The sequence below is a fragment of the Ambystoma mexicanum genome, chromosome 13, assembly GCF_040938575.1.
Source record: "Ambystoma mexicanum isolate Mex_15411 chromosome 13, UKY_AmexF1_1, whole genome shotgun sequence".
NCBI classification, from domain to species: domain Eukaryota; kingdom Metazoa; phylum Chordata; class Amphibia; order Caudata; family Ambystomatidae; genus Ambystoma; species Ambystoma mexicanum.
Genome location: NC_090938.1, coordinates 392757140 through 392784519, shown reverse-complemented (window position 1 = coordinate 392784519; position 27380 = coordinate 392757140). Strand labels below are relative to the sequence as shown.

The following is a 27380-nucleotide window of genomic DNA, read 5'->3' as shown; positions in this document are numbered from 1 at the left end:
AAGACAGTGGACGATTCCCTTCAGGCCATCAAGGCGGATACTGAGACGGCCCGGGCCCTTGGAGTCCTGCAACGACGGACGCCCTTTCGGAGCGGCGGAGGCAAGGGCGCCTCCAAAGGTTCCGGCGGCGGTTTCGCTTCCTACCGTCAAGCGGCCCGCTCGTCGTCGCAAGAGGCCTACAGAGGACGAGGCAAGTCTAGCGGACCCCGCCGTCGTCGTCAAGGCGGCAAGGCCGCGCCCAAGCAGGATTGAACCGGCCGTGGGGTCGGGCCCCCACCGAAGCACCCCGGTGGGAGGCCGGCTGGCGGGCTTCGTCAGCGTGTGGGAGTCCATCTCCACCGACCGTTGGGTGCTGGACGCCCTGGCCCGGGGCCACGCGCTCGAGTTTCAAAGAAGGTGCCCGCGCGTCCCCCCCGTGGCCAGGAAAGAACTTCACGTCCCTCAACTTCTCCTGGAGGTAAAGGCGATGCTCAGAAAGGGCGCCATCGAACTCGTCCCAAAGAGGCTTCGGGGCTCCGGAGTCTACTCGAGATACTTCCTCGTGAAGAAGAAGACGGGAGGATGGCGCCCCATCCTGGACCTGCGACGTCTGAACAAGTTCATCAAGGCGCAGAAGTTCCGGATGGTCACCCTCCAGCACGTCCTGGGTCAGCTGGAGGAAGGAGACTTCCTATCGTCGTTGGATTTGGAGGATGCCTACTTCCACATTCCCATCCTAAAGGGGCACCGCAAATTCCTCAGATTCGTGGTTCAAGGGCGTCATTACCAGTTCAAAGCCCTTCCCTTCGGACTACGGTCGGCACCCAGGGTATTCACCAAGTGCCTCGCACCGGTGGCGGCGCAGCTGCGCCGCGAGGGGATTCACGTCTACCCCTACCTGGACGACTGGCTCATCCGCGCCAAGACGAGGGAGCTCGCCGTGGTCCACACGGCAAGGACCGTCCAACTCCTCACGGACCTGGGATTCTCCGTGAACTACGCCAAATCCCACCTGGTGCCCGCGCAAGTCGCACTGTTTCTGGGAGCCAGGCTCGACACAGTGTCCCTTCTGGCCTCCCCGTCGGAGGAGAGGACCAGGACCATCTTGGGCAAGGTGCAACGGATGTTGGTGGCCGACGCGGCCAAAGTGAGGTCCATCAAGTCCCTCCTCGGGATGATGTCTTCCTGCATCTACCTCATTCCCATGTGCAGGCTCCGGATGCGCCCGTTGCAAGAATTCCTGGATGCGCGCTGGATCCAGACGACGGGCAGCTTCGAGGAAAGGATCAAGCTCGACGAGAGTTTCCGACGAGCGATACGGTGGTGGGGCACCCGCGCGCATTTGACGGCGGGCATGGACTTCCAGACCCCAGCCCACCAGGAGACAGTGACCACGGATGCCTCCCTGGAAGGGTGGGGAGCGCACACCGAAAATCTGCACGCAAGGGGACTCTGGCTCCCGACGGAGAAGTCCCTGCATATCAACGTCCTGGAGCTCCGTGCAGTGTTTTGGGCCCTCAGGTCCTTCCTTCCGTCCCTCAAGGGCAAGGTGGTGAGGATCTTCACCGACAACACCACCACCATGTTTTACATCAGGAAACAGGGCGGAACCAGGTCCCCAGCGCTGTCCAAGGAGGCGCAGGACCTGTGGCATTGGGCCGTTGCCCAAGGGATTTTTCTGGTGCCGTTTCATCTGGCAGGGATAAAAAACACCATCGCCGACTCACTCAGCAGGGAGCTGCGCTCGTGCCACGAGTGGGAACTACGGCAGGATCTGGTGGATCGCCTCTTCCGACGGTGGGGCACACCCCAGATCGACCTGTTCGCGACGGCGACGAACACCAAGTGCCGGAGGTTCGCCAGCAGGTTTCCCCAGACGAGGAGCATGGGCGATGCTTTCTCGTTCCCCTGGGAGGGCCTGTTCCTCTACGCGTTCCCTCCCTTGCCTCTGCTAATCCGGCTCGTCAACCAGCTCAAGAGGTCACGGTGCAGGATGATCCTCGTCGCACCTGCGTGGCCGAGGCAGATATGGTTCCCGGACCTTCTGGACTTGTCAGCGTCCCCGCCGATCAAGCTGCCGGCGGACGCGGATCTACTCTCCAGGGAAGGAGGCGCCATCCTCCACCACGACCCGAAGTCGCTGAACTTGCAGGCCTGGCTCCTGCAGCGCTAGAGTTTGGAGGATACGACATACCGGCCGATTGCAGAGAGGTTCTTGCAAAGGCCAGGGCGTCCTCGACTCTTAAATGCTACGGACACAAATGGAAGAGGTTCTCTGTCTGGTGCCACGCACAGAAGATTAACCCTCTACGGATTACGGCCCCCCAAGTACTGCCGTACCTGCTGACGCTGGCCAAAGCTGGTCTGGCACACGCGTCCATCAAGATTCATCTTGCTGCGATCTCCCGATACACCAGAACCACGGGGCGGACGTCCTTGTGGTCTCATCGTCTGGTGAAAGAGTTCATGAAGGGACTGTTCAGATCGTTCCCGCCGGTGAAGGCTCCGGCCCCGGCGTGGGAGCTCAACGTGGTGCTGACCAAGCTCATGGGACCTCCGTTCGAGCCTCTGCACTCGGCCCCGTTGAAGTTTCTATCGTGGAAAACAGCTTTTCTTGTGGCCATCACCTCCGCACGACGAGTGGGAGAGATCCAGGCCCTTTCCTGCAAGGCCCCGTACTTGACTTTCCACGACACGAGGGTAGTGCTCAGGACGCACCCCTCCTTCATGCCCAAGGTACCGTCGGACTTCCATCTCAACGAACCCTTGGTGTTACCTGTGTTCTTCCCGTCGCCTTCGTCGCCGGCTGAGAGGACTTTGCACTCGCTGGATGTAGCTAGAGCGCTGAAGTTCTACGTGGACCGCACGAAGGGTTTTCGGAAGACGTCACAACTCTTTGTGAACTTTGGACCTGTCAATCAGGGGAAGGCTCTCTCGAAGGCTTCCATTTCCAGATGGCTCTCCGGCTGTATCATGTACTGTCATCGGTTGGCAAACCGACTGCTGCCTGGCCGTCCGAGAGCCCATTCCACCAGAGCGATCGCAGCTACCACAGCGTTCCTTTCTGGTGTGCCCCTGCTGGACATATGCAGGGCTGCTACGTGGAGGTCGACGCACACCTTCACAAAGTTCTACTGCGTCGATCGGGATTCCAGGGAGGAGTCCAGGGTCGGCCAAGCAGTGCTGCGCAACCTGTTCGCCTGAGGTGAGCCTGGTGAGGAGGTAAGATGCTTAATGTTGAGTTTGATGTAATGCTTAATGTTGAGCCTTTGCCACCTCCCGTGGTTGTGCATGTGTGTACTGCTATGTATTCTTTATTCATGAGCATGTGAATCCATGCCAGACCCCATGCTGGAGAAGGAACAAGTTACTTACCTGTAACTGTTGTTCTCCAGCATGGGTCTGGCATGGATTCACATGCGAACCCTCCCGCCTACCCCTCTGCGGCTCTTCACTTGGTCATACTGCCACTTCACGTGCTTCCAAATCTGAAGATGGCTGCCAGAGGCGGTGCTTAGGTAGAGGGCAGTCATTGGCTGTGGTCAGTATGACGCAGAGACCAGTGATTGGTTATTACTACGAAAGACAGATCAGAAACGAAACTGATACTGGTTTTTTCTTTACCGAGGATTCCCAGCCTGACGACGGGGAATATTCATGAGCATGTGAATCCATGCCAGACCCATGCTGGAGAACAACAGTTACAGGTAAGTAACTTGTTCCTTCCCCCTTCGTCATCCCTCCAGGTCTCAACGCCTTTCTCTTCTGTTTGAACTGCCGGTCCGGTATAGCTGTGTCCTCGTGCATTCGGCCTTGCTCGTAGTGTGCTCTCGTGCTCCGCCTTTTATCCCTGTGGGGAAGGTAAAGGGCCATCAGTTGTGCATGGTTATTGGTAATTCCCTGACTCTGTCTGACCCATGTGTTTGGATATGTCAGGTAAACGGCTCTGGTGTTAGTCCGTTGTCTGTTACGGTGTAAGAAAGTGTTTGTGTCGGAAAAGGAGTGGGGTAGAGCTTCTAAATGTCCTACAGGGGAGGATCGGTAAAGGTGTTAAAAGGGAGTACTGCGTCTCACCAATCGGTGTCCCACTTCCACTCCCCGAAGACCCCTCATCCAGGTGATCCTCCCACGCTGGTCCACCCCCAGGAACTGGATCCAATAGCGATGGCTGTGTCCTGGCTATCTGAATGACAGATCCCTGGGGACTAGTAAGTGAGATCCGGTTTCTCACAGTTTCCTGTGCAGATATATCCAGGTATGTGTTCAGAGTTCTAACATCAGGCTAATATAGAGGAAAGAGGACTATGTTGTAGAAATATGGTTGTTGGTTCCGTGAGTAACATGTACTGATTTGGTTAAAAAAAACTGTGGTGCTAACAACCCAATTGATCGCTGTAAAACCTATGAATTGTGGAATTGAACTTTAGTTTGCAGGCAGTAACCTTCTGGTCTTCTAGGTTCTATAAACCCCAAAAAGTGAAAAATGGATAACATTAAATTAAGCATTTGCTTGGAATTTCTCTGGACAGCTTCCCATGCCATATTTATTTTTTTAATTGAACTTATATTAGCATTTTCAGTATTGCATGGTACACTAAGGCCAAGAACATTGATTAAAATCACCCCAAAAAGCACGTAAAACGGGCCAATCCCACCTTTAGCCCCCCCGCAACCCCACTCCTCCACACACCCCTGGTATAGGTTGGCGCCACCACCTGACCCGAGTATATGCGCAGGCACCTTAGGCTGTTCAAACCTGGCCTGAACGTCAACCATCCAGCCTCCCAGTTTCCCTTGCCCTCTTCAAAGTCCTGAATCGACACACCTCAATCACCTCCAAACCGGTCCATTCCTCCCCCCATTAAGGCCCCCTCCCCCTGGCTGCCACGACCTTAGGCGACATGTATCTGGTGCGAAATTCGCCCCATTCGACCTCAATATCTGCATTGTTTCGGTGGATAACCGCTGTAATTCTTTCCAGCACATAAATATTCTTTGCAATGTTTACCCACTCCTTCTTTCCCGAAAGCAACACCCTCTTCCAGTGCATTGCTAAACATGCCCTCCCCGTCAGTAGCAAACTGCACCATGTGTGATGGGAGATCCCATCCAGTTCTTTAATCCACCCAAGCACTTCATCCTAAAAGACCTGCACACTCTCATAACCGCACCACATGTGTCAATAATCCCCCGTGCCCCTCACTCATGCCAACAAAGCGGGACCCCCTCCCCCTGAGAACATTTTGGAAAGGCGCACTGAATCGTACTGCCAGCGGTGCAACAACTTAATGGCATGAAACTTGTATTGGAATGCGATCAAAACCTTATACGCTCTACAGCAAAGTTTATGCCATAATGTAACATCCAGTTCCAAACCCAGATCTCTTTGCCATAGACTCTGATGCTTCTCTGTTCTACCTTTCCCTACCTCCACAAACGCACTGTACAGTGAAGCAATCGGCCCCCTCATCTCTGGTCGAGAGTCCAGGACATTCTCCATCGGAACGAGAGATCTCTGTATCTTTTCCTTCCAGGCTTCAGTCGTGATCAATCCCTTCAGTTCCAGATAGGAAAATACTGACAAACTTCCCATCCCAAACGCCTCGTCCAATTCCACTATCTGGATAAACTGCCGGTTTCCATAACTGCCCAATCCTAATTAAGCCTGCCTCAAACCAACTTTGAAACCTCTCTAAATTCGGAATATGATCCCTCACAAACGGGGCCCACAAATAACTCAACGTAGAGGGCCACATCGTGACACCCCTCATCTCCGGATCCCTATGCCATATAACCCCCAAAATAGGGTGTTCTCTAATCCGTCTCGGGATCCGATCCCTCGGCACTCACAGCCATTCCCCCACTGTCGCTGGCCGAAGTTGAAAATGATCTAACCCCACCCACTGACGTTCCCACTGATCCCTCAAAAGTGGAATCAGGACTCGCAGCTGTGTGGCCTTGTAGTACAGATGCAAGTCTGCAAAACCCACCCCCCCCCCTCTTTCTTTTGGAAGCACTAAGATATCATATGCCAGCTGAGCCTTCTTTCCCTGCCACAAACACCTCAAAAGGCGCACTTTCACCTCCCAGAACATAGAATCAGGCAACATAAGCATCTGAAATGAATATAACATCATAGGGAGGAAATTCCTTCTCATTGCATTAGGACTCCCAAGCCATGATATAGTTGGACTACCCCATTTTTCCATGTCCTCAAATAACCTCTGTAACAAGGTGGGGAAGTTCGCCTCATACAGTCACTCAGTCACTACATATCCCTTGTGAGTTATCCCCAGATACCGCAATTGGTCTCCATTGATCTTCATCCCCAGTGGAACCCAACCCTTGCAGGTCTCTCTCCCCCATCTGGTCAAAAGGGAACAGGTTGGACTTTTCCTATATTCATTTTAAACCCTGAAAACACTCCATACTGTTCTATCAATTCATTCGCTGCCGGAGCTGACACCACAGGTGTAAGATGTCATCTGCATATAATCCCAATTTGTACTCCACTCCACCCACCTCAATACCTTCCACACATTGGTCATATTGAAGCCTCTGGGCCAAAGGTTCCAAAGAGAGAGCAAACAAAAGCGTTGAAAGGGGACAGCCCTGCCTCGTGCACCTCACACCAATTCAAACCAATGAGAGAAACGTTTGCTACCACACATGCCTTTGGATCCGAATACAATGCCATAATCCCTTGAAAAAGTCTATTTCCCGTTCCAAACTTGTGCAAGACTACCTTCAAGAAGCCCCAATCTACAATATCAAAGGTTTTCTCGTCGGCCACCACTAGAAGCATAGGGTTACTTCCCTTCCCTCGGGCCCACTCCATCAAGTGCAAGAATGTTCGTCTCTTATCTGCTCCCTGTCATCCCCTTATAAAGCCCACCTTATCCGAGTGGACTGATTGTGGCGTATGCACATCCAGCCACGAAGCCAGGCTTTGGTAAATATTTTGCCGTCCATGTTAAGAAGCGAGATCGGGCTATACGATCCACAAACCACAAAACTGGGGGTCTTTGCCCTCTTTAGGTATTGCTGAGATAAGGGCCTGTATGAACTATCCCGGCGCTCGGCTGGTTTCCAGAATATTATTAAACAATCTAACCAAGTACGGGACCAGTATACCCCCAAAGGACTTACAAAAAAACAGAGTATATCCATCCTCACCCGGAGCTTTTCCCAACTGCAGACAGCGAACTGCGCTTGAGATGTCCTCCCCGGTAATCGGAGAGTCCATCCTTGCGACCACCTCAGGCGTCAGCATCGGTAGAGAAACCCCCCCCCCCTCAAATAATCCTTAAACCCTCCATGTCCGGCTGCCCCTCCCCCTCATACAACCCCTCGTAGAAGGAGGCAAAATTCTCCACAATCCCCGCAGGCGTCGTTTCCACCCTCCCCCTTCCAGGTCCCTGCAGCTCTGATATACACTGTTCAGCCCGCTGCCTGCGTATCTGGGCTGCCAAAAGGGCATCCGCCTTATCCCCCCCTCGTTATATTTTTGCTTCAGGAGCTGAAGCTTTCAGACTATCCTGCCCTCCAATAACCGCAGCTCCTTCCTCTTTCCCGTCACATCCTCTATCCAATCTTTCACTTCCCCTTCCGATATTTGTATCCATCTTTCCAGAGTCCCATTCTCGGTGCACAAGGTCCTTTCCTTCTTTTTCCAGGCTCCCTCTCTGATCAATAAACCTCTCCAGGTCGCCTTCCTCGCATTCCATACCGTGCCCAGGCTTACCTCCCCTATATCATTCTAACGGAAACATTGCTTGAATGCCCTATTTGTTTTAAGGGTGCGATCAGTGATCTCCCTTTGATTGTTTTATTAAATTGGTCCATCAACTATCTTGTGGCTTTCTGCATAAGTCTCACATGTTGCTCCTAGAGTCCCAATAGCCTGTTTCTCCTGCACCACAATTTACATGTGTTAAACTGTCCTGCCCAACCCTTCCAGCCTACTGGCTGGAAAGGAAATACTCCATGCCAGCAAGAAATGAAATTTCAAGAACCTAGACCTGGAGGCCTTAACAAACTTACTAGACTTGACCCTACCTAGCACCACAGAACCGACCGAAACAACCCAGACGCATCAGAAAGCACACTCAACATCTGGATCACTGAGGCTCTAGACCACCTGGCACCAATACAAATTTTCAAAGACAAAAAACTGCATGCACAATGGTTCACAGGCAAACTGAAAGCAGTCAAGAAAAATAATTGCAAAATGGAAAAAACATGGAGAGAACAGTACAACCGAAGGGACAAAATAAAATACCAAGGACAGCTCAGACTACATAAATCAACAGAACTCGAATAAAAAAAAAATACCACACCACAGTAATTGAAACGGCAAACAAGCCACAGAAAGAACTCTTAAGAATCATGAAAGAGATTTTAAAAAACCTCATACTGCAAGAAGCCCGTCATCCCAACACAAGCACTTTGTGGCCACATCACCAACAACCTGAGATCAAAAATAGAAACCATCCAACAGACCATCAAAACAACCCGGGCAAATATAACCTCTAAAGCCGTACCACAGACCAGGGGCGAAACGGACTACAGCAAAACTCACCTGCCTAGAACCAATCACAGAAAAAGCCTTCGCCACACTAATCAAGGAAACCGACCTTGCATGATCCCCAAGCGAGCCTTGCCCCCCTGACATCTACAAACAAATCCTCAACCACAGAACCCCAGCGAGACACTTCCGGAACCTAATTAAACTATCACTCGAAAAAGGAATCGTACCCAACCGCCTTCAAATCGGCATACATCAAACCACTGGTCAAAAAGGAATCCGAAAGCGCAGAAGACCCAACCAACTACAGACTGATATCCAACTTGCCCTACCCAGCGAAGATCCTGGAGAACCATGTGTACAAGATAATACTTAAATGCGTAATTTATTTTAAAAACGGCTACTCAACCGGTCACAAGTTGGCTTCAGACCAATGAGAGAAACAGAATCAGCACTTCTATCAATATGGCTAATAAAAAGACTGATGGAATGTGGCATACAGGAATACGCATGAAGGTGGCTTACCTCTCATTCCTCATAAACCGAACTGAAAGAACCTACATACCACTGTTCATCTCAAACACCAAAAATATCTCCTACGAAGTCCCACAGGGATCCAGCACTTCTCCCCTGTTCTTCAGCATCTACATGTGCCCCTGAGTCATTCAAACCCACAGACTACAGAATGGACCCAAGATCAAGCGACGACCTACAAATAGAGAAAAAACAATATGAAAAAAAGGAAATTCGTAGGAACAGCATTCTCACATCGAATTGGCAACCTCTGGAACACCATAGCCAAAGAAATTAGAACCACAGAAGATGACGCCACCTTCAGGAAACGACTCAAAACCTGGTTATTCAACTGACAATGAAAACCGGAAAGGGACATCAGCAGCAATAATTTTGCGACCAAAAAGTAATACACTAATGGATACTGTCACAGATAACCGCAGCAATATCTTGGAGAACCAGAATGCTGCATCACCCGCATCCTCCTGTTCCACCCCCCCCAACCATGCCCAACAACTAGAGGAGTCAACGACCAGAAGGCCGCCCAAACAGCGGACAGATTTTGGGCTAACACCACACACAAATATGTACCAAGGAAACTCAAGACAAGTAAACCATTACAACCCAAGCATCACCACAACCTGCTAGGTTCAACCTAACCTGTCCACCCACAACTAGGGCCGCCCGGCTGAGAAACCTCCCCTCTACCTTTTATAACTCCTGCTGCACACCCTTACGTAACCGACCGTACATAAGATCCACACCCAACGGCCACTAAGAACCTGGACAAGTAACCAGAAACACACTAGGTATGACCATCTGCCAACATAACCTGCAGGGAAATCCGCCCCTGAGCTAGAGAGGAGGTGAGATGGGCTGACGAACCACAACTAAGATCATTCGTAGATACCACGAAGCGGCAACCAAAGACTCACACCAGAGGCTTCACCAAACGGACCAACTTAGTAACTCACCTCCCCCTTCCTGCTCCTCCATCATAACTAACGCCACTACACTTGACTTAGGGACTAGCCACACTTCACATAAACACACCAAGAATCAATCTAATGTTCGCACCCTACCACCTCTCTGAGATTCTGGAAGCAAACCAAGAGGTAATTTCTTGGCACATAGTCCATAAATCCATCAACTACACACCAACATGATAGTTCATACACCTACAGCCATCCGTGACTCAAGACCCATTATGGATACAATCAACCAGTGCGCAGAACAGTCCTCCCTAGCTTTACATGACACACCAAAACACACACACTAGAACACCTCCGAGGCACTGAGGCATACCCATACGGTTACAACACACAGGGCCTCCCGAACAAACTCCCACGTGCAAAACAACGCTCACAGACGCCAGTTCCTCCGGGTTCTGTACCTATCCTATCATCCCATCCCCACTAACACACCAAGCCCTCCTCTCTTGCAGAGCCACGTGAGGGCCTAGAGACTGCCCCTGGGTGGCAGCTGTGCACGGTATAAATCAACATAACATATTAACCCAGATTCTATGTTTTGCACAAACGGCTCTTTATCCTGAATCCACCTTTGAGTTTAGCATGTCTGAGTTTTTTTTTTATTTTTTATCTCCAGGTGATTAAAAATCTGAGTGATATTATGCGGATCGCTGGCCACGTCTTGGGAACCACTGAGCTGAAACCAGGTGAGGAGGTGGTGCAGTGTGACTAGTAAGCCATGTGAGCTATAAATTATGTGCTTAAAATTGAAAACAGTAATCATTGTATTACCTCTCGGGACCTTCAGTCTTATAATTTAGGTATTCACATATTGAATGGTAAGGAAGCATGTGCCATAATAGAGGAAGAGATTAAAAGCTTTTTTTTTTTTTTTTTTGGTTTGGCTGAACACAATGTCAACCTTTCAACATTAAACATAACAAAAAAGACAAATCATAATATACAATATGAAAATAAAACACTAGTTAATACATTTAAAATAACGCTGATTGATACACATACAGGTAGACATCAGGTCAGTGTTCACCGGGATAACTAAAACATAGATCATACGCTAATTAATATTGTATTAGAAACTTCATTTCACCATTTGCAGTATACTAAAAGTACGTCTTTTCATTTTTTTGATTTTCCTTTAGGCCACATGCCTAGTTTATGCTTTCCTTCAGTTTTAACATATTCAGAAAATTAATTATTGCATATCTAAAAGATTTCTGATTTGAATGAAACAAAGCATACCATAACTTTGCATGTGCTAAATTTACATATTCTTCAAAATGATGCTTAGAATTTGTGCATCTCAACGCTGGCACGCTCACGCAGTCCACCAATAAGTGCCTTATAGTTTCTTTCTCTAATTGGCAGTAGCGAGACAATATTTCGTCTTGGGTTATCAACTTTCTTTTACATAGTATGGCAACGGTTGGCCAAAGAGCCAACCTAAAGCGCAGAAAGTCTGAACGATGCTGCGGGTTAGGTGACTTTAACAAATATGGCGCAATGCAGCCATACCTTTTCACTTCAAATGGATTTTCCCCAAATTTGTTATATTGAATGCAATGAAGTCGAGTTTGTCTCCAATCATATTCCCACATTTTACGCTTTGCTTCATCAGGGTTTTCTAACAACATAGCAGAGATATCTGCATTGTGCAGCACTTTCTGCACTCTACCGCGCCATATTTTAACAAATTTATCATCCGATGCTTTCAGATGGCTTGATATCAAAGTAAATAGTCCATTTGTGATCAGTCATCGTACATTTACGATAGAAGGCACATCACTTCCATTTATATATGCCATGCAGCAAAATCAATTTGTGCCTGATTAATGGTAAAGGTTCTGAGATCGGTAGTTGTAGCGCTTTTTTCCAGTAGGCACCCTTGATTTTTAGACCAGTAGGAGTATGATTTTCATACTTTCATTTCTGTACCATAAAGGAGAATGGGTGTCATTTTCTGTTTATAGTAAACTATTAGCGGCTTTATGGAAAATGTACAGTATTTTGCCCGGATGATCCTGGATTGTGATATGGCTGTAAGTTTAGCTATCCCATTTTCTTTGTAGGGCGTATCTGAGGGGTGATTACTTGTTAATACGCCCAGATATACCTAACTTGATACCGCTCTCAAGCTACTATTTTGCAGTGCCCATAAATATTTGAGTAAGAGTTTAAAAGCTTTAGCTCAGACAACTGATAGTGCTGGCTCAGGTCCACTTTCACTGCTTCATCCCTACTGTTACCCCCTTCCAGTTGGTACAGTTTTCTCTGCCAATTTATAGAAACTGTTTGAGTAAGATGAATTCCTTATAATGTAGAATTGGTTGTATGATAGAAGGGGATGAAGTACTATGAAAACAGTAACTACTGTGCCATGTAACGTAATTGTTGATATGTTAATTTGATGTTCCTTCAGACTTCTGGGATATTCAGAATTCCCTGCCTCAAGAATTGTGATGCTGGAAATGCCTTGGAGGACAGTGCCTCCTTGTCCTCCATCTCCTTTAACTGTGCGTTCTGCTTATTTTCTGCACAGGAGTCCAGTTTGGACCCCTGGCTGTATAGCTCTTCATTTTGTTCTTGGTGAACAGTACCCATGGAATACCCTTAGGGCACCCATGGGTAGTGGTACAACTCTGTACAACAAGTGTATGTATTTGGGCACATGTGTGTTGGCCATAGAGTAGGGTATGGGCTGGTGGAAGCTACATGCTAATGAGACAGTGGCTCTAGGTGTCCTCCATGTTTGGGATTCCCAGGCCCTGCCATAGGCATCAATGGATACCTACACAAAGGCAAGGTGGCCAATGGTGGCCTCTTGGTTTCCTTTGCCTTACCCCCTTGTTTCTGAATGTCCTGAGAAGTCCTTTTCCATTCCACTGAATGGTTCTTGGGTGGAAGGACCATATATGGCTCTGCCAGACTGGCTGGAGCCTTCTCAGGGGCTGCTTGTTGTGGGTACACCCTTGGGGTGGAGCCTACCTGAAAGCTGCACCATTTAACGCTGAATTCCTCTACCAGTCAATAATCTGCAGAACCAACTCAGTAATCCCATTGGCATGTGGATTTTATGAATGTTATTAAAGTGATGTGCCACTAGCCAATTTTCTGGGGTTTTTTTGTTATGTAAGGCTAAATTGCCTGTGCGAGGCAGTACATGCAGGAAGTAACTTCGGGGTCTAACTTTTATTTATTTTTGCTTATAGAGACCCAGGAAACACTGATTTTGCTGCTGAAAGATGTAGCACAAAGATTTCCACAGGAACTACAAAATGCTATGATCTCACTTCCACAGGAAGCTGTGGGCAAAATTAACGCAGTGTTATCCCAGTGAGGTAAGATGAAGTGTGTCTGTGTCTGTGTTCTCACACTTACAGTGAACAATGATATTTACTATATATTGCAACCTCTGTGACTCTCTCTATTCTTCCCTCTGGCCCGACTCACACTGCATCGCACACCCGGGATGTTCTGATCTCTTCAGACCTCCCCCTCTCTAACCCTCTCACCACTCTTCTCTCATGGAGCGAACATTTTCTCCTCTCTCTCTCTCTCTCTCTCTCTCTCTCTCTCTCTCTCTCTCTCTCTCTCTCTCTCTCTCTTTCTCTCTCGCTCTTTCTCTCTCTTTTCTCTTTCTCTTTCTCTCTCTTTCTCTCTTTCTCGCTCTTTCTTTCTTCTCCTTCCCCCATTCCCCTCAGGTCCAGCCGACCCCAGCCCTGCCACCTACCTTCTCGGTCATCCGGCCTATGAAACGTTTGTGTGTCAGTTGAGGCTTTCACCACAACTTTCTGTTCTCCGCCTACACCTTTGGCTGACTCACACTCTGGCACAGCCCTCTCCAACCTTCATCTCTCTATCTGTAACACTCTTGACGTCCTTGCCCCGGGCGTGAGGAACCGTTTGAAGCACACATCCAAGTGCAACTCTTGGTACGATGCCGACTGTGCCACCCTTAAACGCAAGTGTTGGGCAGCTGAGAGGAAGTGGAGGGCATCAGGTGCACCCTCTGACAAACTGGCCTGCTGCCTGCTCCAAAGGCAGTACAGACTCTCTGTCCTCTCTAAGAAGAGAGCCTACATCCAAGCCCGCATCTCTGCGGCATCTAACAACTTGGCTGAACTTTTCAAAATCTGCAAGGAGCTTACCAATCCTGTTGCACTCTATACCTCTCCTGTCCACTCCCAGGCCCTCTGCACGGCCCTGGCTTCTCATTTCACCACTAAAACTCAGGACATCCTGTCCACTCTTTCTTCCTCCATCTCCTCTTCCGCCTCTTCCTCTACCACCCATGATATGATATTTATTTTGTAAATGGCCTGTCTTCGGCCGTTTCTCCTCCTTTCCCCTGTTCGCCCCCTGATGATGTTTCTAGACAAGTCCGATCTATGAAAGTCTTGTCAAAACAGGTTCTCCCCTGCTCATCCAGAACCATCAAGGACCACATTGACACCCTTTCTCCAGCCTTGGCTGATTTATGAAATCACTCCTTTGCCTGCGGGTACCTTCCCCTCCCCCCTTAAGCACTCCCTTGTGCACCCTCTTCTAAAGAAGCCCTCTGCCGATCCTTCCTCTCTGGCTAACTATCGCACAATCTCCATCACTCTTTTCCTGGGCAAACTCCTGGAAAAGTTGGTCATTTCCCAGCTTAATCTGTATACTGAATCTGTTGGTTGTCTCTAAAACCACCAGTGTGGCTTCTGAGCTGCTAGAAGCATGGAAATTGCTCTCCAGAACACCTGTGAAGATTTCCTTCTTTCCTTGTTCTCCTCGATCTATCCTCTGCTTTTAACATGGTCAACCATGCCATCCTGCTCAATCGCCTTCGTGACAACCTAGGTATCACTGGTCAGGCCCTGGCCTGGTTGACCTCCTTACTCACTCACTGACTGACCCTCCCAGGTCCAACTGGGGTCTTTCCTCTCTTATATCACTCTCTACTTCCCCTGGGGTCTAGCCTTTCTCCCTGGCTTTTCAACCACTACCTGACACCTCTTGCCCACTGCATCGCTACATTCTGCTCTAACTTCCATTGTTAGGTAGACGACACCCAGCTCTCCTTCAGGCTACCCTCAGCCACCTCTGCTCCTTCTCTCATACCAGACTGTCTGGCCACAGTTCTGGAATGGTGTGCCACCAATTATCTCTGCCTTAATGCCAGTAATACTGAGATCCTCCTCATCGGGATGCCTGTTCCCTCCTTTCCTCTCTCTCTGGCCGCCCACCCTGGGCCCTCTTCCTGCTCCTTCCTGTGAGATTAAGAACCTTGGTGTCATCTTCGACTCCACCCTCTCCTTCTCTCCTCACATCTCTGACGTTTCTAAGAAGTCACACTTTCAGCTGCACCTCCCCAGAGGTATTCTGCCTTTTCTCACTTTCCCCCAGAAAATCACTGTCTCCAGAGCCCTGGTCCTCTCCAGGCTGGACTATTGCACCAGCCTCTTTGTAAATCTGCCTGTCTCTTCTTTTCAACCTTTACAACCTATGCAGAACAGGACTGCAAGACTTGTCCTTGGCCTCAAGCCCAGGGATCGTATCTCTCCAGCTCTGAAATCTCTACACTGGATCCATGTGGCTGTGGCTTTCTCTTCCTAAACATCTTCCTTCGAATGGATTGTGTCCTCCCACGTATTCCTCATCTTATGATATTCGTATCCTGCCAGCTTCGCTGCTTCGGAAAAAAATGTTCTCGGCAGAGGGCGCTGTGCACAAGGTTGTGGCGTCGATGTCCCTCGACGGGCTCCGTACCATGTCGACGTCACCATCAGTATAAATAGCTCATGCCGTGCCTGTTGGCTTCAGTTCCGTTTTTCCGATTGCTTCACTCTCTAGAACAGCGCACTTCGAAATTCTCTTCAGAAAATGTCGTCTTCCACCCCTTCTACTCCCAAGACGGGGTTAAAAAAAATGTATTGACTGCGGATCGCAGATGTCGATTACAGATCCTCACCGCGTTTGTCTTTGGTGCCTAGGTTCAGACCATCGAACCGGCGATTGTGGCTCCCTGTCAGTCGATGACTGAGAAGGCCCTTCGTGAGAGGAAAGGTAAACTGGCTGTGGGGCGGGAAGCTTCAATGGCCTCCTCGAAGGCCTTGTCAAAAAAACATAGGAAATCGAGCAATTCGAAAGAATCGGATCACCGTAAACATTCCAAGAGGTCTCAATCACGCAGTAGATCGAGACTCTCGTCATCTTCCTCTTCAAAGAAGGTTAAGAGGAGACATAGATCTCCCTCCTCTTCCTCTGATACGTCTACCGAATTTATAAGATGCCCGACTAAGTCGGATTCCCCAAGAAAATGGGATGAATTTAGAAGGAAGATGATGGTCTTTGAGAATGCGGCCTCAACCCCCTCAAAGAAGCCTCAAAAGAGCCAGACGTTGGACGACACAGGGAAGTCAGGAACTACTGTGGAAAAATCCAGTAGTAAAAGCGAACCTCAAAAGTCTCGAGTCGACGTCAAATCGTCGAAGATTCATTGAGAATCGAGTGTTTCCTCGACACCGACTAAAAAACATAAGTCGTTGAAGCCCTCGACGACTTCGTCGCCGCCATCGGTGTCTTCGAAGACTCCTTTGATGCCATCGAAGATGCCTTCGACCCAAACTCAAGTACAGGAAAGGAGATTTACTCCTTTACTGAAGTCAGACTTCTTTAAGTCAATGTCTTCTATATTTGAAGAACGTGTCTCTGAAGAAGTAGTTTCTCCTTTTGGAGTACAATATGGTACCAGAGAGGTCCCAGGAGAATTAAGCAATCCAGAATCGAAAATGAGAGACGTGTGCGACAGCCTTCACTCTGCTAGTGGCATTGATACGTCACCTTAGCTAGAGTTTACAAAACCTGACCCTGCAGAACATGCAGATTCAGGGTACAGGAGTCTAATGAATAGGGTTGTTGAATACATGGGTTGGTGTAGAACCTCACCCACATTTGATCAGGATAATATGACTGATATACTTGACCAGGGTCCCCAGAAGGACCCAGTTCACCCCTTCCATGGGGCACTTCAGACAACGGTAGAAAAAAACTGGGAAGTTCTGGATACAATTGCTGCAGTCAACAGTAATTTTCCAAAGAAGTATAGAACTTCTAGTTCTGAGCCTGATTATTTAAGTAGGCATCCCACTCCAAAAAGTCTGGTTATTCAGGCTTCAACTTCGTCAATACAAACAGCCTATCCATCTATCCCCTCAGATAGAGAGGATAAGAAGGTGGATGCTTGGGCCTGTAAGGTATTTACCTCAGGTAGCATGGCTCTCAAGTCAACTAATGTCACCTGTACCCTGGCCAGGTTCACCCATACCCTGTGGGACTGCATTTCGGCGGCGGCTGAACATATTCCGGAAGGCGAGGAAAGGGAAGGCTTCCTGAATATTGTCAAAGATGGAAAGGAGGCAATGGGGGAATGTCTCCAGTCTGGACTGGCTACTGCTGATAGTATCAGCAGATCCATGGCTGCAAGCACAGTGTTACACAGATTTGTGTGGTTGAGGAAGTCTAGGTTTGCACCAGACGTGCAGACCAGGCTACTCAACATGCCTTTTGATGGCTTGAGGCTGTTTGGTAGTAAAGCTGATGAAAGCTTAGAAAAACTACAGACCTCAAAAGCGGAGGCTTAGTCTCTTGGTGCCTCTATGCGACAGCCTCAGAAACCTTATTCAGGCTCATCTTGCTGGAGAGGTCATTCTTTTCGGTACAACTCCTCTTTTGGTAGAGGAAGAGGACAGGCCATTCCAAGAGGCAAGAGAAATGTCGCTCGTGGTGGACGAGGAAAAAGTGCAAAACCAGCCTCAGGAACGGCATGTTTGCCCTAAGCCGCTCCTGCAGCCGCCTCCAAATCACTCTTAGGCCTTATCACACAAAACCCTGGTGGGAGGCAGAATCTCTCAGCATCTGAAAGAATGGCGAGGCATTACTTCAGATGCTTGGACACTGGAGACGGTAGTTCAAGGTTACTGCCTTCCCTTCCTAAAAAGGCCTCAGGACCATCCACCGGGAACCAACTCTGTCAAAATTCCAGATCCGCTCCTGTTGCAGGAAATTCTAACCCTGCTAGAGAAAGGTGCAATAGAGCAATTACGTGTAGCGGAGAGGAACAAGGGTTGGTACTCCCCTTACTTTCTCATTCCAAGGAAGGACGGAGGATTGAGACCCATCTTGGACTTAATAAACTTGAACAAATTCCTCAGGAAGGACAAGTTCAAGATGGTAACCCTTTCTCAGATCCTTCAGGCTCTCCAACTGCAAGACTGGTTGGCATCATTGGATCTTCAGGATGCTTACTTTCATGTGCCAATCCGTCACAAGCACAGAAAGTACCTGAGGTTCGCAGTTGGCGGTTCTCACTATCAGTTTCGAGTTCTGCCATTCGGGCTAACCTCCGCCCCAAGGGTTTTCACCAAACTGATGGCGGTTGTGGCAGCAAGTCTCAGTAGAGGGGGGATTCACGTCTACCCCTACCTGGACGATTGGTTGATCAGAGCGCGTTCTCCCGAACAAGCTCAGGAACATCTGTCGTTCACCTGTCACTTCCTTCACAAACTGGGCTTCTCCCTCAATTTCAAGAAGTCTCACATGATGCCATCCCAAGAACTCCACTTTATCGGAGCAGTCTTGGACACTTCCTCGGGCAAAGTTTCGCCTGCCGAGTGAGAGCTCTTCACATACTGCAGATGGTAACAAGTTCCAGAATGCCCAACATCTACCGGACTTCGATTTTCTGAGGTTGCTCGGCCTCATGGCATCCTGTATTTTTCTGGTGCCACAGGCTCGACTGAGGATGAGATCTCTTCAATGGGCCCTCAGAACTCAGTGGTCCCAGTTCTCGGGGAGTATGTCGGATCTTCTGCAAGTCCCGAGCGCAGTTGCTCAGGATCTACTATGGTGGGCTTGCAACAACAATATCCTCAAGGGAGAATCTTTTTGGCAACCATGGCCGGAGATAACAGTAGTGACTGACGCCTCACTCACGGGGTGGGGAGCCCACACCAACGATCTGACAATCAGCAGTCGTTGGTCTCTGTCGGAGTCCAAACTACACATCAACCTGTTGGAGCTGAGAGCAATCAGACTAGCTCTGAAGGCCTTCCTGCCCTCTGTACTGGGAGAAAAATGTCCTGATAATGACAGACAACACAGTGGCCATATACTTCCTCAACAAGAGAGGAGGCATAGGATTACTACCACTGTGCAGAGAGGCAATGCAGCTCTGGTTCTGGGCAATACGAGAGGGAATCTCTCTATCAGCAGTTCACCTAGCCGGAGAGCAGAACACGGTGGCAGACGCTCTGAGCAGGCAGACCACAGTCTCCCACGAGTGGGAGTTAGCCCAGGAAGTCCTTCTGGAGATCTTCGCCCTTTGGGGAACCCCTCAAGTGGATCTGTTCACGACCGCGGTTAACCAGAAATGCGAACAGTTCTGTTCAAGGGAATTTCCCCCAAGAGGAGCTCTAGGAGATGTGTTTGTGGTGGACTGGAAGTTTCACTTCTGTACGCGTTTCCTCTAGTCCCCGTGCTTTCTCAAGTAATCAGGAGGTTGAGAAAGTTCCGGTAAAACTATGATCCTTATTGCCCCGGATTGGGCCAGGAGTATGTCGTACCCAGACCTTCTGGACATGTCCATCTGCCCTCCAATACATCTTCCGCAAAGAGAGGATCTCCTCTCACAAGAGGAAGGTTGGATTCTCCATCCAGAGGTCAAAACACTCAACCTTCACGCATGGTTTCTGAAAGGTTGAGATACAAGGACTGGGATCTTTCGGACGACGTAATGGAGATTTTGCTTTTGGCCAGAAGGCCAGCAACAAAATCTTTTTACCGGTGTTGTTGGAACAAGTTCAGTAACTGGTGCAAAGCTAAGGATGTGGACCCTTTTCAATGTGGCACCCCAATGGTGCTATCTTTCCTATTGCATCTAGCCAATCTGGGGCTCCAGATTGGGACAATTAGCTGCGCTGTCCATTTTCAAGCGCTCCTCAGAAGAGGTTTCCTACTTTAAAATTCCATTAATAATTCAATTCCTGAAGGCTGAAGGGGCTTACTAATGTATACCCTCCACTCCCCATTCATGTCCCAACTTGGGATTTAAATCTGGTACTTAAGTTTCTAACTTGTATACCTTTTGAGCCTCTGCACTCCTGCCCCTTGAGGCTTCTACCATTAAAAACTGTCCTTCTTGTGGCCTTAACATCAGCCTGCAGGGTTAGTGAACTACAGGCTCTCATGTAAACCTCCATATACTACTTTTTACAAGGACAAAGTGCTTCTTAAAGTTAAAGCCTCTTTCTGACCAAAAGTAGTTTCTGACTTCCACTTGTCACAAAAAATCATATTGCCAACATTCTACCCTCCTCATCATTTGGGCAAAGAAGAGGAGAGACTGCATAGACTGGACCCTAAAACGGCTCTCAGTTTTTACATTTCAGGAATGTCAAAATTGCGTCAAGATGACCAACTTTTTATAGGTTATACAGGCCATAAATTGGGATTAATGGTGACAAAAAAAGACTATCCGCTGGATCATTCTGGCTATATTTGAGTGCTACAGATTGATGGGAAAGGACACACCGAATGGGTTTCGAGCCCATTCCACTAGGGGTATGGCTACTTCTGCGGCCCTGTAGAGGGGAGTACCTGCAGCAGATATTTGTTCAGCTGCAACACAGGCATCAATGCATACCTTCATCAAGCATTATTGCTTAGATGCCTCTTCTTCCAATGAAGGTTTATTTGCCAAGGCGGTACTTCATTCCGTCCATGAGAAAAATAATTAGTACTCCCACCTCCAAAATTACCACTGCCATAGGAGTCTTATCATAAGATGAGGAATACGTGGGAGGACACAATCCATTTGAAGAACAAGTTACTTACCAACTGTAACCTTCTTTCGACTGGATGTTCCTCCCGTGTATTCCTCATTACCCCTCCCCTCCTACCCCGAAGTACAGTTTACGTTAATTACACTCTCCTGAGAAGGGTCTATCAGTCATGGGCACGCCTGGGTGTTCCTCGAATATTTCCTCGAAAAAACAGAACTGAAGTCAACAGGCTCGGCGCAAGCTATTTAAACTGATGGTGACGTCGACATGGTACAAAGCCCGTCGAGGGACATTGACGCCACAACCTCATGCACAACGCCCTCTGCCGAGATATATTTTTTCCAAAGCAGCGAAGCTGGCAGTATACGAATATCATAAGATGAGGAATACGTGGGAGTAACATCCAGTCAAAAGAACGTTACAATTGGTAAGTAACTTGTTCTTCTCGAGCTCTCTGCTCATCTACCTCCAACTCTCTGAGGGTCAGACGCTTCTCCAAGCAAAAATTGGGCGGGGGGGTGCATAATCTCTTGCCTCGTCTCCGGCCTCCCTCTGGAACAACATCCCTGCCTCTCTCAATCTTGAGCAGAACCACCTCTGGTTCCGGAAGCAACTCAAGACCTTCATTTTCGATTCCGCTTTCTCTCTTCCTCTCCCCTGCTGATGTCCCTGACTGCTCTGCTCACTGGTCACCTGGCCACCCACTGAACTTGGGCCCAGGCTCCTGCATGTCCAGTTGCCCTCACGCTGCCTCTTGGCTCCCCTAGCACTGTATCTGCAACCCTACAGTCCCTTCTCTCTGCACTTATGAGCCACCCTCTGGCAGCGCTTCAGTTACCTGCACTTCTCCCTCCACCTCACCCCTGGCACTTCTTCCTCTCCCTCCACTCCTGATACTTCTCCCTCTCCCTCCACTCCTGGTACTTCTCTCCTCCCTCTTCCCTGCACTTGCGCGATCTGACTGACACAAGGCCTAGTAAGATTGTTGTTTTGTCCTCCTTCTGTTTCCCCCTCCTGGTCTTGTTGCGCCTAGAAACACTTGTGTACAGGCGCGTTATAAATGACATATTATATCATATCATATCATCTGTGCAGTGAGTTAGCTACTGAGGCAGCTATCTTCCTTCTGCCTCTCCACAATTTCCTAGGTTCTTTTCCCACTGCCTGCCTAAGACCATATCACATGCTACCTCTTCCTCACAGTGTTCTCTTGCAGCTCCAGATGTGTCATTTTTTATCTTGCCCAACTTTTTCTTGTCCCTTACTTTTGTATACTTCTTCTTACTGTATTTTATTGTTTGGTCTTACACTTCCTTGAGCTTTCTCAATTTGCTCCATTCTCTTTTTTTCCCTCAACTCTACCGTCAATTCTTCTCCTTCATTCCCTCTTCCGCCAATTTGTCTATTTGTTTCTCCCATTTTCTTCTCTAGATGACTGCCTAGCTTTCACCTTTTCTTTGTTCCTCTCTAGAGGTCCTGTCCTATCACAGATTGTGCCACAGAGGAATCAGATGGAGGCCCTGCAGAGTGAAGTGTTGGAGCGACCTGTGAGAGTACAGTTTGTCATACAAACTCTTCAGCCAACAAAAACCTACATTCAAATTAGTCGTAGAGACCCCTGGGTGAGGCTTTGATGCAGCACCAGGCTTCAACATTGGGGCAACCTTGTTGTTGAACTGATATATATATTTCTGAGGCTTGTAGATTTTGTCTTCCACAATTCATTAATTTCCAAGTGGGATGTTTTAACTAGTTTCTTTGGTTCCAACTCCTTTGTTTTTGTGGTTTTTTTTTTGCTGCTGTTGGTGAAAGCTGAGGTTTAAAAAGGTCACCATGTTTTTTAGGTTTATTACCTTTGGTCACCGGTGGCTACGAAATTTTTCAATTTTTCATTGCAACTAGAGGTCTGGCTCAAGAAGAGTTTAGCCAAATGCAAGGTTATGCAAGGTTTTACCTTCACAGTTTACACAAATGAATTTCATCTGAAGACTGACCTCAAATGTGTTTTGTTTTTGTTGTAAAAAAAAAATGCACATGAAATCTAAACATTGGAAAAAATAAAGTATTTTTTGGCAATATACATTCGCTTTTCTTTGTTTTTGATGTTCAAGTGAAACAGGTGTATTGAGCATATTCATTTTTCTGTGCCCTGCAGATGTCTGAGGTGATTAATTCAAAGAAAGCTTCATTCCATTTCGGTCCAGTCATTTCGAACAGATTGTGCCCTCCGGCAAATTTCTCTTTTTAGCTATCGTTTTCCTGCTTTTCCAGATCTCTGAACATTTCAACAGCAGGGGGTGTTGTGTGTATTTTATTGTGTTTTATATAGCGCCTTAACCCAAAGCGCTGTACAATTTAAAACAAAGTACAGTACAAAAATAATGGTAAGTAAACATCAGAACATCAATGCTGGTAGCAGCCAATCGGGGGCTATGAAGGAGATGAGTTTTCAAAGAGAGATGGAAAAGAGAATAAACAGTCATAGAGCAAATGGAGAGTGGGAGAGCAAAGGAGCAAGAAGCTGAAAGGATCGGAACCGGGACTGGGCACATGGAGGACTGGGACCATTCAGTCTAAAGAGACAGGAGGAACAGAGAGAGCGAGATGGATTGTAGAAAGATAAAAGGGAAGCAAGATAATCAGGTGCAAGCTGGTAGAGGGATTTGAAGACTAAGCAAAGGAAGTGAAATTTGAGTTGAGTGAAAAGGTAACTAGCCAAGTGAGGCAAGTGAGGAGGAGATAGAATCTCGATGAGAGAGAAGACAGAGTAGACAGGAATTATATATTGATTTCAAGGAAAAAGAATGTTAGAGCAATAGAAGAGTAGTGAAAAGATTAGGGAAGAAATAAGAAGTTTAGTAGCTTGAAAAGTGTGGAAAGGATGAACTTTACGGATATTATAAAGATGGAAACAAAAGGAACGCCAGAGGTAAGGGAGATATGGTGAGCAAAAGAAAGATTAGAATCAAAGTCGAGGCCAAGATTACGAGCTGTCGGAGAAATAGTGAGACTAGCGGGAGGAAAGGATATGAAAGGAGGTGGTGGGTGAGGGGGAAGAGCGTTAGCAGGGAAGAATAACACCTCAGTCTTCCCTGCATTTAGAGTGAGGAAGTGAGAGGCCATCCAAGATTTGGTAGCAGAAAGACAGGCTGTGAGTGTGTGGTGGAAGTCAGAAGTGAAGGACGAGAAGGATAGAAAAAGTTGAGTATCATCGGCATAGAAGTGATGGGAGGGACCAAAGGAAGAGAATATGGCTGAGAGTTGAGAAGTATACAGAGAGAAGAGAAAATGACCCAAGACTGATCCTTGGGGAACTTAGTGCTCAAGGGGGAAAGGTGAGATCATCTGGCCAGCCCAGGAGACGGAGAAAGTTCTATTAGAAAGATAGGAGGAGAACCAGGAGAGAACAGAACCCCTAAGACCGAAGGAAGAAAGAGATTCCAAGAGCAAGGAATGATCCACAGTGTCAAAGGCAGCAGATAAGTCGAGCAGAATAAGAAAAGGAGTGTTTTTAGAATAGCGAGCTGAGAGTTGGGAGTTAAATACACAGATCAGAGCAGTATCAGTGGAGTGACTAGGACGGAAACCAGACTGAAAACGAGGAAGAGGAGATGGATCAGTGACAAAAGATGAAATCTGAGAATATTCAAGACACTCTAAGAGCTTAGAAAGGTTGGGTAAGAGGGAGATGGGACAGAAATTAGAAACAATGAGAGGATTAGCTGTGGGATTTTTCAAGATGGAGATAATAGTTGCATGTTTGAAGGCTGTAGGAAAAACAGAGGTGCTGAGACAGATATTGAAGAAAGAGACAAGATATGGTATAAGAAGGGGATAAACCTTGGGAATGAGAGCAGATGGAATATCATCAGTGGGAGTAGCAGTGGGATGAGCTTTAGCTAACAGAAGTAACACATCAGAGTTGGAAACTGGAGAGAAGCTTTAGATGAGAGCAGATGGAGTAGAAGGGGGTGAGAATACGGTGGTTGTGGGGAAAGAGATTTTAGAATGTCTTGACGCAGCGAATGAACCGTAACAGAAAAGAAGTGAGCGAATTCAGATGCGGACAAAGTAGAATTAATAGAGTGATCAGGAGAAGGGAGAGCGAGGAGCCGTGCTAGAGTTTCAGAAAGACGCCTAGGATGGGCAGATTGGGTGTGAAGAAGGTCCGAGAAATAGTCACGTTTAGCAGAGAGACAGTTATCGTAGCAGGCATGATAGGAGAAATAGGCACAGTGATTGGATGAAGATCTTGTTTTGAGTCAACGCCTTTCCAGACTACGGAAAAGATGTTGCATAGCGCAGAGATGAGGGGAAAGCCAGGGTTGAGAGGGTTTACGAGTGTGCTGGAAAGCAGACAGAAGATAGCGTTGGTCGAGACCAAGAGAGAGGGATGCGAGAGCAGATGCTGCCTCATCAGCAGTAAGAGAAGAAGAGTTTGATGAGGAGGAAAGGCTAGTAGTGCAGGTGTCATAAAAAAGTCAGTTGAAACTGCGTAGATCGCGCTGAATTTTATTTTTGGTGGAAGACTAGTAGGGGAGATATGGGGAATAGAGGACAGAAGTGAAACAGAAAGTAAGTAGTGATCAGATAAGTAGACTGGTAAAGCTAGTACAGAAGAAGTGAAAGTAGAGAGAAAAATGAAGTCTAGCTAGGAACCAGAAATTTTAGGAGTAGGGAGAGGTGAAAGCAGATGAGAATCAAGAATAGAAAGAAAATGCGAAGCCAAGTGAGTGGAAGAAAAATTAAGATTGAAATCTCCTAGTAGTACAAGCAGACTTGGACTGGGCAGGACATGGGACAGGAGAAGATCAATATCATCACAAAAGGAGCCAAGTGGGCCAGGGGAACGGTAGATGATATGGAAAGAGATGAGGAGTGGTAAAATTATAAGTAAATTCAAAAGAGGAATAGACTGGTATAGTAACAGGTGGCAGAATAGAAGAATAAGAAGATCGATAGAGTATGCCAGTGCCCCCTCCGCGACTGCTGGCTCGGGGGACATGAGCAAAAGAGGATAAAGAAGAAGTGAGAGAGGCAGCAACAGTCGTGTTATGGGGTAGAATTCAGGTTTCAGTGATGCACAGAAAGTGAAAGCATAGTCTTAAAAAGAAGTCCAGTACTGCATTCAGCCAGAAGACCAACAAAGGCACTATTCCACTGCAAGACATTGTGTAGCTGTTGTAGAGCAATCAATAGAGACCCTTTCTAATAGATTTTGTCCTCCCACAGATTCTTCATCTTAGTTATATGCATATCCTGCTTTGCAGCCTCAGAAGTTTTTTTTGACAGCAGAGGGTGCTGCATGGCATCGAGCCTATGTCCCTCGATAGTTACCATTCCCACGTCCAGACTTGGCGTAGATGATTGATAGTATAAATGGCACACTGCGCCTGTTGCCTCAGTTCTGTTTTTCTTCATGCACAGTACACTTTCGGAACGTGCGACTCGCCTCAGTGATTTTAACGTCTTAATGCTTTTCAAACTTCAAGATTACACCAAAAACAGGTTTTAAGAGATGCGCGGACTGTGATTCGAAGATGTTGATCACTGATCTGCACAGAATTTGTCTTTGGTGCCTCAGCAAAGAACACAAGGTAATCTAGTGCGGCTCCTGCCAATCGATGGGCAGTAAAGCCTTAAAAAAGAGAACGTCGAAACTCACCCTATGTAGGTCGGTCGGTTTCAAAGTCTTCATCTTCTACTCCTTCGAAGAGAAATCTTTAGAAGGAAGGAGTTCTACCCTAAACAAGTCTCCAGGAAGACCCAAGAAACACTCTTAACATGCTAATCGATCGAAATCCAGGAGCGACTCTCGTAACTCTTGTTCTTTGCCATCACAAAAGAAGTCTAAGAAACAACACTATTGCTCTTCATCTTCCAACTCCTTGCTCGACAAGCGTCGGGTAAGATTTTCCGATACGACCGCCTCAATAGCTGAATGGGGAAAGTTCCTTAAAAAAATGATGGACATATTCTCGAAGACGGCCACTCCTGGTCCTTTGAAAGAGCCGCAGAAGGCTAGTGATCCCATTGCATCTTTTTTATTATTAATTTATTGATATAGTTGATTAATCAACTTTTCAATAATTTGATACAAAAGTTAAATAACATTTCCAATGAGACATTGGGCCTCATTACGAGGTAGGAGGTAGCCATGGTGCTATTAGCACCATGGCTACCCTCTTACGGCAATCAGTTTTGTTTCTGAACTGTCTTGCTCCTAATAACCAATCACTGGTCTCTGGGTCATACTGCCCCCAGCCAATGACTGCCCTCTACCTAGGCCCCTCCTCTGGCAGCCATCTTCAGATTTTTACCGCACGTTCAAGTGTTGGGAGTCCTCGTGCTATAGCTCTCGAGCTTTTATTGCGTTTTGCGATTTTCCAAAGAGTTTAACCTCATTTTTTCGGTCAGTCGAGCCTCAAGCTCCACCGTTTCTACTTCCGATCAATGGGGAAACGTTTTGGAATTTTCTACGCCCCTCAAGGGCGGAATGTTCGTCGAGTTTCACTTCTTGGAGGATTCCGGAAGATCTTTGAGGCCTACCCC

At 47.6% G+C, this 27380-nt stretch overlaps 1 protein-coding gene across 1 annotated transcript in view; it reads left to right on the top strand.

Annotated features, from left to right (window-relative positions):
* The window catches only part of IPO4 (importin 4), a 3008003-nt gene extending 2985095 nt beyond the window's left edge, over positions 1–22908 (top strand). Inside the window, exons 29-31 of the mRNA XM_069633964.1 lie at positions 10628–10697; positions 13218–13346; positions 22300–22908. Coding sequence (XP_069490065.1) covers positions 10628–10697; positions 13218–13345 — 198 coding nt within the window. The 3' untranslated portion in view covers position 13346; positions 22300–22908. The remainder of the gene's footprint in view (positions 1–10627; positions 10698–13217; positions 13347–22299) is intronic.
* The last annotated feature ends 4472 nt before the right edge of the window (positions 22909–27380 follow it).